The sequence below is a fragment of the Sarcophilus harrisii genome, chromosome 6 (assembly GCF_902635505.1).
Source record: "Sarcophilus harrisii chromosome 6, mSarHar1.11, whole genome shotgun sequence".
Lineage (NCBI taxonomy): Eukaryota > Metazoa > Chordata > Mammalia > Dasyuromorphia > Dasyuridae > Sarcophilus > Sarcophilus harrisii.
The window spans coordinates 243,681,917-243,697,416 of record NC_045431.1 but is presented as its reverse complement, the minus strand read 5'-3'; the positions used below and the strand labels follow the sequence as shown (position 1 = coordinate 243,697,416).

Genomic DNA, 15,500 nt, shown 5'->3' with positions numbered 1-15,500 from the left:
AAATCTGAAACATGAGGCTATGCAAGGGTCAATGTTGAAAAATTATCCATTGGATATAATTATCCAATTATGTTTTGAAAATAAAAAGCTTTAAAAAAAAAATAAACTTCACCCCTGGCTTACCCACGTCTTCTCCAGTTGCCTTTTCCCACTTGTGGGCTACTAAAGGCAGCAGAAGGACCCAGGTGATGGGTACTCTGGACTGGCTTATTCTCAGAATTGCTAAAACACCAATCTTGGGATCTCAGTTATTCCCAGATTGTCCTGTTTGTATGAAATAATGAGGGACTGGAACTTTTAATCAGCTTCCATTGTTGATAGCGTGAGGGCCAAACTCTATCAATTCCATTTCCCTTTGTCTAGAACTCCAAGCTCTGAGACTATCTAGTTAGCATTTTTTAAAACAACCTTTGAGATCTTTTTGGCATGTTTAGACTGGTGTGGGACCCTGCAGCCAGGTGGATTTCACCTAGATCCTGCTTCTGCTCCCCTGAGACTTTACCTATTGTGCCTCCCCCCCCAAGTTAAGGTGCTCCTGATGAAGTCCTAATATTTTGGACCAAGAGAAGTTAGACTTGGTCCCTGAGGCAAGCAGGGGGAAAGTTCTGGTAGAGATCAGTTTAGCTCCTGGGTCCCCCTTCTGGGCAGGTTGGCCACTCTGAAATCCAAGTTAGGTCACACCCCTGAGACCCCTCCTCTGTAGAGGTCTGGAGCAGTCTCACCTTGCCATGAGCTCCCCGGTATGGCCTTGAGGTTAAATTTTCCCTGTAAAATCTGCTTTGGGCCACCACCCCCTGGCAACTGCCTTCCTTTGGACCAGCCCAGCACGGCACTCCCGGGACAGCTTTCCCTTTCCCCTTCCCCATACCATGTGGTATAACCCCACTATGCTTCCCAGCCCCACTTCTCCCTCTTACAGCTAACTAGCTCTTTTAGGGCATTGAGTCCCTTTCAGGATTTAGCTTGCAAGCCCCCACCTTGTGGGGGCCTCCCCTTCTCCTGGGAAATTCTGAGTTCCACTGAGGAACTTGTCCTTGCATGCTCTCTCACTCTTTCATATTTACCCTTCCCAGTATCTATGTATCCCTTCATTTTGTCGGTGACTCTCCCCTAAATAAATCTAACTTTTGCCAAAGACAATGCTCATTGTGAGTCTTCACACGACCAAACCCCAACTTTTGGTGCCTGCTGCCAACTGAGACACACCCCATGGCATAGATCACATCACTCATTTGGCATCGAGGGGGCCGAGAGGGCACCGAGTAACGTACTTTAGGAAAAGCATCAAATGTTGGGGTTTGGTCACGTGAAGATTCACAATGACCATTGTCTTTGGCGAAAGGTAAGAAGAGATACAGACAAAATGAAGAGATATGTATGATGGGATATGGTTTTGGGGTCCCCTGATTCTAGGGGGGCTTCTATTCTAACAATAAATCAGCGATCCTAAATCTTTTGGCTTTGGCATCTGCCTCAGGGACTTCCCACACTCCCAGTCTGAGAACCGCAATCCGTCTGATTCCGACTGTCAGACAGCTTCTGCCCTCATGATGGTCCGGGCCCAAACTCCTGAGACAACGGTGCTGATCTTGGTCAGTGCGAACCTGATTCTGGCGACCACTCCTCCTTCCTACCTATGAGCCATAGAATTAGCCCATTAGTGACAGAGAGCTGGATAAATGTGTCTCCTTGCTTCTTTTCTTTGCTAATTTCTTTTAGAAACCCAGCCCGCTGTGTAATGGCGTCACAATTACAATAAACTTTGCCCCTTGACTTGGAGTGGGTTTAAGCCTGCAGATTCCTTTAGGAGACCTCCCAACACCGGTCTATGACCCCAAACTTTTGGGGTCCCCTTCCCAATTTTACCACTTGGAGTCTGGCTTGATTGTCAAGGTAAGCCCCTCACTTTTTTCCCCACAATCCTCCAGGGGAACACCCCAACCCCCTGGGAGAAGACTTGTCTGGGTCGTCATGAGCTCCACACTCAGCAAGTTTTCCTTGAATAGGGAATCCACACTGGGAAATTCTTGCAATTTTCAGCAAAGTTCCTAGGGAACCTTGGTGCCCTTTCACCTTCTCTGGGACGCCAGCCGAGACATAAAGTGCTATTGGATGGCTTTTGGCAAAGATGGGTCAGTGTCTTTCATGTCATTTTGACTGTCTGTGTCTCTGCAGAATGTCTGTGTCATGTTTGTTCCGTGAGCTACATTTTGTTACCTGGAAAGATTTAAAAGCAAGAGAAAGAAAACCAAAACCTTCTATGCTGGACTTAGAATGCTGGGAAATTTTCTTAAAAAACCTAACTTTTTTCCTGTGGACTTCAGCTCTGGCCACGCTTGGGGTTACACCAAAAAGTTAGCTAATTAAAACTAAAATCCCATCTTTCCTGATTCTCCAGAGTTTTAAGAGCAAAACATCTTGGCAAATTCTCAAAAATTGAGAAGTTTGGCGAGTAATAAGATTGCAAAAAAAAAAATATCCTGAAACATCGGGGCTAGTTTCCGTTCTGAAAGGAAAAAAAACCCAAACCAGGTAATTAGCACCTTTGCGCTAACCCTGCCTTGATTCCTGTCTTGCCCGAAGTCCCCCGTCTGCTTTGCTGGGAAAGCACCCTCTCCACTGCACTCTCCGACGTGGCCCTGAGTGTTTCTCAGTTGTGGGGATTGCCGGCCCAAGGCCCTCTGTTTGCTAAGCCCCCTCATCTCCGAGAGTAAAATTCAAATTCTGCTCACCCGGAGACATAGGGGAGGCGGCCCATGGGGACCCCACACAACCTGGCCCACATAACTCCCCCACCCAGCTGGGGGGATGGGATGGAGTGGGGGGTCAGGCTCCACAGGCGACGTTCCCTGAGCCCTGGCACCTGAAACTACCGTCAAAGCGACATCCGGGCACCCCAGCTGGTTCCAGGAAGATTTGGGGTACCCGGCAGCACCCAGAAAGCCGGTCCGCCTCTGCACTTGGTAAGAGACCATTCTGTCTCAATTGCGGATATGTATTAGCTATGAGATTGGTGGCAATTTTTCTCTCTGCCGGTTTTCTGATTTGTCAGGAGAAATGATAGGTGTTGTGATGATCACAGGACCGCAGAAGTACTTGGCACAGAACAGGCTGTACCAATGCTAACCGCTGTATCGGATGCAATTGCTTCATAGTTGAAAACTTTATAGGTTGTTTTTCATTTTTGTTTTGTTTATTGCTGAGACAATTGGGGTAAGTGACTTGCCCAGGGTCACACAGCCAGGAAGTGTTAAGTGTCTGAGGTCAGATTCGAACTCAGGTGCTCCTGACTTCAGGTGCTTTAGCCACTGCGCCCCCTAGCGGCCCTCTCAGTGTTTTACACTTGGGGAAAGGAATGGGAGTGAACGTCTACACCGACTCCAAATATGCTTTCACATTTGCATGCTCAGGGGCTATAGGGAAAGAAAGGGGCCTCTGACAGCAGAACATACGCCGGGAAACAGGCTCGTGGGTCCGGCTGCCCCAGCCTGTTTACCCCTGACCACGGCACCTCTACTTCCCCAGATGGGGGGAAAGGGGGTGCTCTCGTTCTCCTCCTGGCTGGTGTCAGATGCCCTCAGGCCGGCTTCCAGTCCCAGAGACAAACCAGCGGGAACATCTTCCAGCCGCCAGCTCTTGGCAGAGCCCAGCCTTCACTGGGTATAACCCAAATAACCCAAAAGGTGGCTGAGGCCCTTAAGATTAACTCTCTCTGTCTGTCTTTCTCTCCCCCTCCCTCCCTCCTTTCTTTCTTTCTTTCTCTTTCTCTTTCTCTCCTTCCTTCCTCCCTTCCTCCCTTCCTTCCTTCCTCCCTTCCTTCCTTCCTTCCTTCCTCCCTTCCTCCCTTCCTCCCTTCCTCCCTTCCTCCCTTCCTCCCTTCCTCCCTTCCTCCCTCCCTTCCTCCCTTCCCTCCCTCCCTCCTTCTCTCCCTCCCTCTCCCCTTCTTTATTTCTTTCTTGTTATTTCCCACTTTTTCCAGGTGGAACCACACTCCTAGGCTGCCAGCTTGTTCCTGGTACTTTCTTTCCAGCTCTGTCGCTCTGTGGCCGGGCCAGTGGGGAGCTAACTCCTTCGTCTTTAGTCTGGTCAGGGAACCCCGGGGGCATTCGGGATTGCTGGCTGTGCCTCAGGCGGCCCCCAGTGTAACATTATGGGCAAAGGCCCCATTCTGAATGTCACCATCCCCGCCCTGGATGCCCCCCATTTGTACTAGCTCCCCCCTCCCCTCCCCGGGGAATAGCTGTCACCTCCCTCCTGTTTTCTTGCCAGAAAGGGTCTCTTACCCACATAAGAACCGAGGACGTCCATCCCAGGATTATTCTGGCAAACTCCCCCCTAACGCTCCTCCTCCACCTTCCCCAAAGCTTCTTCATAACCTCTTGAGGAGCACAAAGTGCAAACTGCAGAATACAAGATTATACAGACCCTAACCAGACGCCGCCCCCCTCCCCCCTTTCCCTGCTGGTAGGGAGTTCTAATTGACCAGAGCCCAGAAACAAAGAATCCTAGTCATTAACACACTCTTTACTGTCCTAACTACTTAAGTGCTGATGAAAAGGTGTGTGTGTATATGTGGGGGGCAGCTAGGGGGCGCAGGGGATAACGCACCAGCCCTAGTCAGGAGGAGCTGAATTCAAATGTGACCTAAACACTTAACACTTCCTGGCTGTGTGACCCTGGGCAAGTCACTTAACCCCCATTATCTCAGGGGAAAAAGAGGGTATGTGTGGAGACTGGAGGAAAATGTTTATCTAAGATAATTGTTGAGTCATAACTCAGCTTGTCATTGTAAAGTCTCAAGTCCCAATCAGGGCCTAGGTGGAGGCCGCATTCTTGTGAGAGGTCTTCACTCAGTTTATCCCATTTAGGAAAGACCCCAAGAGGGGCGGAGTGCCATGGGGCGTGATCCAGAGGTGTTCAGCCCCCAAGGCAGAGTCACATGCTGATCTATAGGGAAAACTGAGCCTGAGAGACTTGCCATGACTGGGATCTCCGACTGGATTACCCCACACAGACCGGGACCATTGGATTAAACTGCTCCGTCAGAGCCTCCTGGCCTCCTGCCCCAGGGAACAGTTTGTCAAGGCCCAGGTTCTCTCCAGGCACCTTTCTGGGCCCCATCGGTGTGACCCCCTTGCTTAGTTGTGTTGGCTTGAGCCCCTGAGGTTATTTTCCCGTAAAATAAAATCAAAGATCTTTGTAACCTGTGGTGGGTGTCTTCAGGTTGAATGAATCATAACCAAATCTTATTCTATTTTTTAAAAATATAATATCCTTTACAATTATGCTCCCAAATCTGTTTCATGTTCCCTCTCCTGGTAGCCTTTTCCCACTTCACAAATAACTGGGGCCTCTGCTGAACACATTTTAGTTCTCCGATGGATTCTTATCCCACGGTACTGTAAGAGCTCCATGCTGGGAGCAACCTCGACAATCCTGCTTCCAACAGGATTTCCATATGTTCCACACAAGGATGAAGACTTAGAGAAAGGACTGACCAAGTTCCTTGTACAAAACAATGGTTCCTTGTACCAGGTCAAGAAGGGGGTGAAAGGTAAGTGCAAGCCCCGAGTATGCCCGTTTAATGAGTTAGTTAATATGAACTCCCCAAAGGAGGAATTTTCCGCCATTTTTTTGTCCTCGGATAATATGGGGAGGAACTGAGGAACATATGCTAGGCGGACCAGGAAGTCTGTGACCTTTGTCGTCAGCCAGTGAGGTGAGGAGGGGGGTGCCTCGTACTTCAGGATGGGAAAGAAAAGGCTCATTTTTGATTCCATAAGGGTGGACTCTCCATTCAGTGCCAGGGACTGTCTTTGGATGCATCCCCCTCTCATTTGGAGAACTAGAAACAAACTTCATATACTCCCGAGTCCCTTTTAGCCTTGTAGCACATTTCTAAAACTTTCTTTTCTCAAACCAAGAACAATTCAGGCCTTCCCTCCCTTTCCTCTCATGGCAAACGCCTTTGCCTCTTGCTTGACTGAGAAACCAGAAACCAGTTAAGGACTTTTTCCTTATTTGACATTTAAAGATCCTCTACATTTCTCCTCACTCCCTCTTCCTTTGTTGTTGTTTGTACTTCTTTTTCTTTCTTTCTTTCTTTTTTTTATTATTATAACTTTTTATTGACAGAACATATGCCTGGGTAATTTTTTTACATTATCCCTGGCACTCACTTCTGTTCCAACTTTTCCCTTCCCTCCCTCCACGCCCTCCCTTAGATGGCAGGCAGTCCTATACATGTTAAATATGTCTAGCAGAGAAATCCCCACAGAGAGGTAAAGAGGGGCAAGTAAGGTCCTGTTAGGGAAATGTGTGAGGGAGAGATTCAGAGAGGTAGGTTAAGGCTGAAAAGAGGTTTTTTCAGTGGCAGAGAGTCCCTTGCGGGCAGCCAGGCCAAGGGAGGTCCCTTGGCCTGGCGTGAGTCCTGCTGCGGCCCTCTGAAAGGAACTGAGCCCATTTGCCTCTTTTTTTAATTGAAACTTTGGCTGAGGCCGGGGCACTTTGAGTTGAAATCAGAATAGAGAATCTTCGACTCCATAGAGGGCGGAATCGGTGCGTGTTATCAATGGGGGTGAAACCGCTTGTCGCGATTCCCTGGGACGGGTCTTTTGCAGATGGGAGGATTCAAGGAGACTTTCTCCTTCAAGGAGTTTCTACCTCATGGCCCCCCTCAAGTCAGAGAGAGAGTTTCGGGCTCCCCTCCTCAGGGGCACATCCTTAGCGGCAGCCCAGGGTTCCGACCTTGTTAGGATTCTTGCAAGGCCCTAAGTAAGTGGAACGGACGAATAAAGGTTTCCTAGCCATAGAATGATTGGTTTGGACTCAGTGTAAGGAGGAGTTCCCGGGGCCAGAAGGACAAGCACTAGAAGCTCTGGGAGCCTCAGCCAGGATTCAGTGGAGGAGATTCAGAAGCCAGAGAAGGCAGGCGGGAGCTCAAGCTCTCGGAACCGGCTCCAGAAGCCTCTGAGAAAAATGAGCCGGGCCCCAAGTGAAGGAGACAAGAAAGGATTTGGCCTCCACTCCTGGCTGCATTCGGGTCATTACTCGGAACTGAAACGAAGGCCGCCTCCAGAGACCCCAAGAAAACCTGCTCCCAGAGATTACATTTTAGAGACTATTACAAGACCTCATCTTGGGGCCGCTAGGGGGCGCAGAGGACAGAGCAGCCCTGAAGTCAGGAGGACCCGAGTTCAAATCCGGCCTCAGCCACTTAACGCTTCCCAGCTGTGTGACCCTGGGTGAGTCACTTAAAAAGAGACTTCCTCTTCCGGCTCTGGGACAGGGATCATGTGCCTTAGTGTCAAACTGAGAAAACATCCAATCAGTCCCATTCACAGGGGTTTGACATAATTTCTGATTGGAGACCTCCCCGAGGGTGGGACCACGGAGCATCTGCCCCCTGGGGGAGACCCTCAGCCCCGCCCCCCATTGCTGCCGCAGTCACTGAGGTGGAGGTGTGTGGGGGGGTGTGCTCCGGCCTTCAAAGGAACTTCCCTAAAAGACCTGGTCGGTCGCTCCCCGCCCCCCCGGAGCACAGGCCCTGACACCGGGCGCCGCGCCCCCGCCCCCTCAGGCGGCCCGTTCTCCGGAGGCAGTGACCCCGCTCCCTCTCCCAGGCCTGGAACAAGCTCTCCGTCCCCGGCTCCGTCACGGGCCAACCCCCCCCCTTTCTACACGAAGCCTCCAGGCCTTAACCGGGGCTGATTATTCCCCGTGTCCCGCCTGTGGCGCTTCGCGTTTGTGCGCACGCGCTCCTCCCTCCTCCGGGACGCGAGTCCCCGGCGCTGAGCGGGCCTGGCAGACAATGGGAACTGAGTAAATGTCCCGCTGCATCGCACGGGACTGAAGGGCAGCTCCCGGGATGGGAAAGGGCAAGCGATGGGGACAGCAGGCCGAAAAGTGCTCCCAGATGCGGGCGGATGGAGGAGGGAGGGGGGCTGGACGAACTCCGGGGAGCACAAGGAGGCCCGAAGGCAGAGGCGGGAGGAAAACGCCAGGGCTCCTTTAAGGGGCTGGCGTCACGTGACGCCTCCCGACATCATGGCTCCCCCAGTGTCTGTCCACGTGACCCATGGTCTGGGCGGGGTTTCGAACTACGTTCGCGGATTGGTCGGGAGTCGGGAGAAGGCGGGGTCAGCCTCAGTGCGAGGGAATTGAGACCGGGCAAGGGAGCCGGAGCTGGAGTTGCCGCCGCCGCCGCCGCCGCCGCCGCCGCCAACCTCGGGTAAGTCCCGCCGCGGGCCGCGCCGCGCTCCACGCGGGGTCTCCGAACCCCGTCGGTCCAGGGGTCTCCCCATTTCACCCCCCCCAAAGCCGGGGGCCCCCCAGGCCGTGGGCATCCTGACTTCTCCTGGCCCCGCCTCCTCGCCCTGGGGTCAGAGGCCGATGCCTTTCATAGGCTCAGCTTGAGCGTTGGGCGGGATCTCAGAGGTCGTCATCTTCTCGTCTCTTATTTTACTGGTCGGGAAACTGAGGTCCCCGCAGTTGGAGGGACTCTCGAGTGGCCGCCAGGGGGCGCCACTACCCCGAGCCCCTTACCGGGAGTTTGCAAGAACTGAGTTCGAATTCAGCCTGGGACTCGGGCACGCCCCTTCCTTCACCCCCGCCTCCGTCTCTGCTTGTAAAATGGGGATTCTAGGAGCGGCCGCTTCTGATCCGCCGCCGGGAGCAACGGATCGAGCCTAGCCCAGGCCTTTGCCCACTGCCCGGGCCCAGCAGCCCGAGGGTGCGTCGGGGGGTCCCGGGGACCCCGAGCCGGCTGGGAGTTTGGTCTGGAGGGAGGCGGGGGGCGGGTGGGGGTCCCAGCCTTGAGCCCGATCCCAGGCGGGAGGGAAGGGAAGGGAAGGGAAGGGAAAGGGTTCCTGCGTGGGCGGAGCCTCCTTTCCTGGAGTTACTCCAGGTCTGTGCCCCCCAGGGGCTCCCCAAAAGGTCAGTCAGCAGCAGATCGGAAGGACTCTTCCACCTGTAGGGACCAGTATGGCTGAGGCCGGGCTCGCCCCGGGGCTCTATATCAAGTCCGGACTCCTTCCCTTGTGCGCAGATGGCATCTGTAGAAATTGAATTTCTTGGGGGCCACATCTGAGGGTAAAACCGAAGTCCGGCCTGGGTCCTCGCTGTCTTCTGGGGACCAGGAGGGACCTCAGGGGCTGCCCTAAATCAGAATAAGGAAGGAAAACGGCCCAGAAATCTCCCTGGGCACAGTGTGCCAGGGCAGGGAAACGGAGGGAGCATCCAGCTAGGGTGCCCGTGGCTTCCGGGAAATGGGCCCCTCACAATACCACCCTTTCCCCTTCCCCATCAGAACTAGAAAGGAAGGGGGGGGGTCTAACCCCTGGCCCCCTCTGCAAACGGGCCCGGCACTAACCTCAAACCTCCCGGGCTGTCGATCCTGGCACCAGTGCAATGGGCTTGAGGGTTCCCCCAATGAGTCCTCAACGGGGTGGGTGAGGTAGGGTTCTGTATCTCTTTGTCCTTCCCTACCTCTTTAAGGGAAAGGGGCTGCAGGGAAATTTTGACCCTTGGAAACCTGTAATCCAACTCAACTCAAAGTGGTTGAAAAACCCAACTCAGAAACCAAGGGGCCCAAAACCATCTTTTTCATCTCTTAAATTTTTATTTATTCAATTTCCAAACATCTTTCCCCCTCCCCAAGATCCCTTAAAAAAAAAAAAACAGAGAAAAAATCAACTTGACTTCAAAGGCCCAAAAAATTTAAAAAACTAAAAACAAAACCTCTCTCAAATAAAAATTCATCTATTAGCTCTCGGGAACTAATTTGGGTTTTCTTGGCAAAGTCCGGCAGAACGGGGAAGCAGTGTGAAATCACCTCAATCAACACGCTCCAACAACTCCAACTAATCTAGATCCCAAACCCCACATTTCCCCCTCATACCCCAACTTCCAAACTCCCCAAATTTTTGGGTTAATAGACCCAGAAAATTAAGTCTCTGCCCAAAACCCGCCAAAAAAACCCCAAAAAACCCAGGCTCAATGACCCCAATCCCAAAGTAAAACGTAAAACCTACTCTCTCAACCACTTTAGCCAAAGCGCTTCAAAACAGGCAAATAATAACACAAAACCCCTTTAAAATTTTATTCTTTCCCAACAAACGGCCTCCGTGAAAAGTCACTACCCTCTTTAAAATCTCTCTCCCTTTCTAGTATAAACTTTTCCTTCTCCCCTAAAAACGAAAAAGCACCTCTCAATACCAGGGAAATCCTGGACCCTCCCCCTTCCCTCTCCCCAATCGGGTGTATCATTAGGCGGCAAAACCTTAGGAAACCCCTAGGTAGCTGTCCCAACCTCCCGGCCTTGGGAAGGGAGCGGCACCCGAAAGGGTCCCTTCAAATGCGGGCAAACTAACAATCCCCGAATGTCTACCCTCAGAAAACCACCCAAGTCCCTTTCAGGAAAGCCCTCCCTCTCCCTTTCTGGGTCCCAGTCTGCCTTTTTTTCTAACCAACACAAAACAACTCCCAATTCTAAAACCCGGAGAAAGGGCGAAAATTTCCGGTTTAAGAAACAAAATACTCAAAACAGGTCAAAATATCCTCCATCAAAACCCCTCTTCCCCCTCCCTCCTTCCCCTCTTCCTCCCCCCCTCCTCCCCCTTCCTCTCCAACAAAAACCTTTTGCAAAATCAAACTCCTTATGCCTCCCAATTATGTAATCAAGAAAAACTCCATAGAAATCTAACCTTACTTTCATAAGTACTCTAAATACCAATGGGTAAACCACACTTTGGGCGAGAACTGGAAATAAAATTAAAATGAAAATTAAATCATCCTTCCCCAAACCCCAACCAAACTCCCCTTCCCAAACCAATTCCTTCCAGAACTCCCCCCTTTTAAATCACTTTTAGATTTAAACCAGCCCCCCCTCCCTCCCAGCGTGTGCTTGCTCCCAAAAACCCCCCCTCCCCCCCAAAGCACCCTCTTCCCCTGAGAAACCAATGAAACCTTTCCCCAATCCCCAAACCCCCAAAAGCGCCAATAAAACCCAAAGGCACCAAGAACCCAACCCAAACAAAAGCCAAAAAAACCTCCCTCCCTTCTAATCTTTCTAATTATTCTCCCACCCAAAAAAAACCCTCCAAAGGGTAAGTAAAAATCTTTTTTAAAAATTCCTAAATAATTTGTCCCCACAATACTTCCATGTCTCCAAACCTTTCCCCTCCCAGTCAAAACCCAAAAAAACCCCAGAACAAAATCCGTCAGTAAAACCTCCCAAAAACCCCCCACCCCCAACTTCACCTATTTTAAACCCTTTCTCCCCTTTGGGCCTGTATTCCCTCCTTCTCTGCAACCAAAACCCTTTCCCCATTCTCTCCCTCTCCAGTTGGTAAAACCAGGAAAATTTCCCCTTTTTAAAATAAATTTTATTAAAAGGGCATTTACCAAAAAGGGTTTCCACAATTTATCCCAACCTTTCTTTGTATACAAAACCCCCTGGGAACTACCCCCAAACTTCTATCATTCCTCTTTCCCTCATCTTCCCCCTCAAAACAAATATCCCTCCTAAATTCCAACCCAGCAACCTTTCCCTCATTTTATTTTCCTTTTCCCCACTCCCATCCTCTCCCTCCGGGCCTTAATAAACCCCAAGTGACCCAGGTGCTGGGGGATGACCCGCAGCTCATGAAGGTCAGGCCTGCTAGTTTTCCTTTAAGGCACTCCTCTTCCCCCCTGGCAGCCCAGTGTGGGGCCTGCTCAGCAGCAACCCCTCCCCCACAGCAACCCCCATTAAGGTTTCCCAGACTCTTTTGGCCAGTGGGCGTCCTTTCTGCCCTGTACAGGCCTCCTCCTGTTCTGAGATGGGAACAGAGCAGCTGTGCCTTCCAGGCTCCTACAGCCTCCACTACTTTATTTGGCTCTTTTCAGTTCTCGGCTTCCTTTTGTTTTTCCTGCTTTACTTCCCGATGCCTGCCCTTGGCCTGAGCTGCAGTAACGGGGTTTGATGTGTTCTGTTCCCTGCACCTCACGTCCCCAGGTGGGGAGCCTGGGATGGACGTGACCCAGAGTGTCCCTTTTCTTACTGGCCTGTACCCAGGTGGGGGTGACACCTTCCCTGGCTCCCTTCATAGAGCTTGTGTCTATCCCCGTTGCATCTCTACGGGCCTTCAGGATTGACAAGTTACTGTTGAGCCGGTTACTGGGTACCACAAATATTATGGTACCCACTTAACTGAGGTGAAAACGGTTACACAACTAGTATAGCTGAACTGATGCTCGGCTAAGGGGGCTTTCCTAGTCATCCCCAGGGGGCCGTGATGGAGCGGGGTACCAGTCCAGGACGCTAGGAGAGTTCCTCAGTTCTTAAAGGGTTTCCTCCCGACCCCCTAACAGGGCCCCTCTCTCCTGAAAAAGTCGAGGCTTGGATGGTGTTTTCCTTAACCTGTGTAGGGGCCTGGGCTGAGGGATGCTGCTGCCAGAGGTCCTGCTGGACCAAGAGTGTGCTGGGGGAGGGGCAGCGGATCTAGACAGCTCTGGGACCTTGGGCAAGGAGCTTCTGCCACCCCCATTTTACCAGGGGAGGGGGGGCTTTGGCCATAGAAGGCTCACCTTTACCTCCTGTGCCTCCAGGTGGCCCTTCAGGACCTGCAGACAAACTCCAAGATTGCGGCCCTGTTGCCCTATTTTGTGTATGTGGTCAGTGGGGTGAGTGATGGAGGGGAGAGGGGTCAGGGGAGCAGCACAGAATCTGGTGGGGGGAGAGCCTGGAGAGGGGAGAGAGCTCTTGGATCAGGGCAGAATCATTTATTTCAGTCCATTTCTCAGCCTTCCTACCTATTCCACTTCCCCAAGACTTGGGGTTCAGTTTCCCAGAGAGGAGGCTGGCCCTCCAACACTGGCTCCCCCGGCCTTTTGGCCTGCCTGGGGTCCTTCAGGGTGGGGATGAGCCTTTGCGTGCAGACGCTTTCCTCATCGCCCCCCCTTCCCCTCTGAGCTTGAGATCCCGTGGCACCCTCTTGTGTATAAGTCCCTGTCTCTTGGTTGTTGGCCCATCTTCCCCTAGGTCCCGACACTGGCTGGAATGGGCACCAGGGCCTGGGAGAACTGGGCGGGGAACTGCCTCTGCTTTCCCATGGCTGCAGCCTCCTTTTCTCCGCTTCCTCTCCTCCCAGGTGAAGTCGGTGAGCCACGATCTTGAGCAGCTGCATCGGCTGCTGCAGGTGGCCCGCAGCCTCCTGCGCAACCCTCACCTGTGCCTGGGGCCCTACGTCCGCTCCCTGGTGGGCAGCGTTCTGTACTGTGTCCTGGAGCCGCTGGCCGCCTCCATCAACCCCCTGAACGACCACTGGACTTTGCGTGATGGAGCCGCCCTCCTGCTCAGCCACATCTTTTGGTAGGGGCCCTGGAGGCTGGCTGGGTTGGGGAGGCACCGCCCCCTCCCCCATTGATGGGGGAGGGGGAAATCTGGTCAGTCTCCTCCCAACTAAGAGCATTTGAGAAGTGGGGGGGGGGGGGGGGTTCTGGCTAATTACACTTTCCCTTCTGTCCCGACTCCGATAGGACCCATGGGGACCTGGTGAATGGTTTGTCCCAGCAGATCCTGCTGTCCTTGCAGAAGGTGCTGGCTGACCCCGTGCGGCCTCTGTGCTCCCACTACGGGGCAGTGGTGGGGCTGCACGCCCTGGGCTGGAAGGTGAGGTCGTCGAGCCCCACCCCCAGCTCCCCTGGCTGCTGCCCTTGGGGCGCTTCTCTGCTGGGAAGGAGATCCCGGTGCAGGGGCCGGACCCTTTCCCAGGAGGCTCCCTGTAACTGGGCTGAGGGCCAGCGGGGGCACGGGAAGGGTCCTCCTAGGCCAGAGGCCTGACCAGGACTCCCTCCCACAGGCCGTGGAGCGGGTCCTGTACCCCCACCTCTCCACCTACTGGGCCAACCTGCAGGCCGTGCTGGACGATTACTCCGTGTCCAATGCCCAGGTGAAGGCAGATGGACACAAGGTGTACGGAGCCATCCTGGTGAGTGGCGGGGGCTGGGGGAGTGAGGGATTAGGGAGGGCAGCTCACGGGGGGCGGGGCTAGCCCAGCCAGGGGAAGGGACTTATCCCGAGGCCCCTCCCCAGTCCTGCCTTCCCCACCCCCTGCAGGTGGCCGTGGAGCGGCTTCTCAAGATGAAGGCACAGGCTGCGGAGCCGGGCCGGGGCCGGAGCTGCCGGCGCCCCGAGGACCTGCCCTGGACGGGCCTCCTCCTGCACGAAGCGCCCCCCGGGGAGCCGGGCTTCGGGCCAGGGGCACCGCTGGCCCCGGGAACCCCAGGGCTGGGAAGCCCGGCCCCTCCCGTGCCCCTCGGGGACACGTATCGGGAGCTCTACGCCTTCTTCGGGGACAGCCTGGCCACCCGCTTCGGCACCGGGCAGCCCGCGCCCGCCGCGGCCCGGCCCCCCGGCGCCAAGAAGGAGCCCGCGGCCGTGGCCGACGCCGTTCGCAAGATGCCCCAGCTCACAGCCAGCGCCACCGTCAGTCCCCGCGACGAAGAGAGCCCGCGCGGGGCGACCCCGGGCGGCCCCGCCCCCGCCGCCGCCGCCCCCGCCGCCTCCGCCGAGAGCCGGCCTCTGCCCCGCGTGCACCGGCCCCGGGGCGCGCCCCGGCAGCAGGGCCTGGGAGCGGCCGCCCGCGAAGTCTTCCAGAAGAGCCGCTTCGCCCCCCGCGGCGCCCCGCACTTCCGCTTCATCATCGCCGGTCGGCAGGCGGGCCGTCGCTGCCGCGGCCGCCTCTTCCAGACGGCCTTCCCGCCGCCGCAGGGGCCCAGCCCCGCCTCGCGCTACGCCCAGAAGCTGCCCATGATCGGGCGCACGGGACGGCCGGCGCGCCGCTGGCTGCTGTCGGATTACTCGCTCTACCTCCCGCTGTGAGGGGGCGGGGTGAGGCGAAAACGAACCAATGAGCGTCTGCCGCGGGCTCCGCCCCCGCCCAGCCTTTTCGCCGACTGCCCAACTCGCTCTACCTCGCGTGGGGAGGGGGCTGGGCGGCGAACCAATGAGCGCCTGCTGCGGCTCCGCCCCCCCAGTTCTGCCTTCTTTCAGGCTGTGGTACTTGCTCTACCTCTCGTTGAGGGGGCGGGGCGAAGAAACGAACTAATGCTGCAGACTCCGGACTAGCTTTGCCTTCCCGCGTGAGGCGGCGAGAGCCAGTGGGCTGAAGTCGGAGGCTTGGCCCCCTCGGGCCCTTCTCAGGTTTCTTCCTGGAATTTCCACTGCCAGGCCCCGCCTAGGCCTGACTAATGAAAGGCCAGGCGCCCCTCCCCCCGCCCCCCCCCCGAGGTTCTGGGCGTCCGTCACGGCCTTCGGTCTCCTGCAGTGGACGGGCTCTCCGGAGCTCCGAGGCACATGAGACCTCGGCCGAGCCGCTGACCGGATGGGGGCCGGGACTCAGTTTCCTCACCTACAGTAAGCTGAGAAGGTGGGGGAGTTTGGGGCGGAGCCTCCTTGATTGCCCCACCCTCTCCGGGGGGCGGGGCGTGTGCGAATAAATCTTTGCCGGAAGCCGACG

General features: G+C 54.8%; 1 protein-coding gene across 1 annotated transcript; it reads left to right on the top strand.

Moving 5' to 3' along the window:
* The first annotated feature begins 11,616 nt into the window (after window positions 1-11,616).
* Window positions 11,617-15,498, top strand: TAF6L (TATA-box binding protein associated factor 6 like). The gene is made up of 6 exons (XM_031941298.1): window positions 11,617-11,649; window positions 12,589-12,663; window positions 13,131-13,351; window positions 13,519-13,651; window positions 13,842-13,970; window positions 14,099-15,498. The coding sequence occupies exons 1-6, from the start codon at window positions 11,644-11,646 to the stop codon at window positions 14,861-14,863; spliced, it is 1,329 nt and encodes a 442-aa protein (XP_031797158.1). The 5' UTR covers window positions 11,617-11,643; the 3' UTR covers window positions 14,864-15,498.
* The last annotated feature ends 2 nt before the right edge of the window (window positions 15,499-15,500 follow it).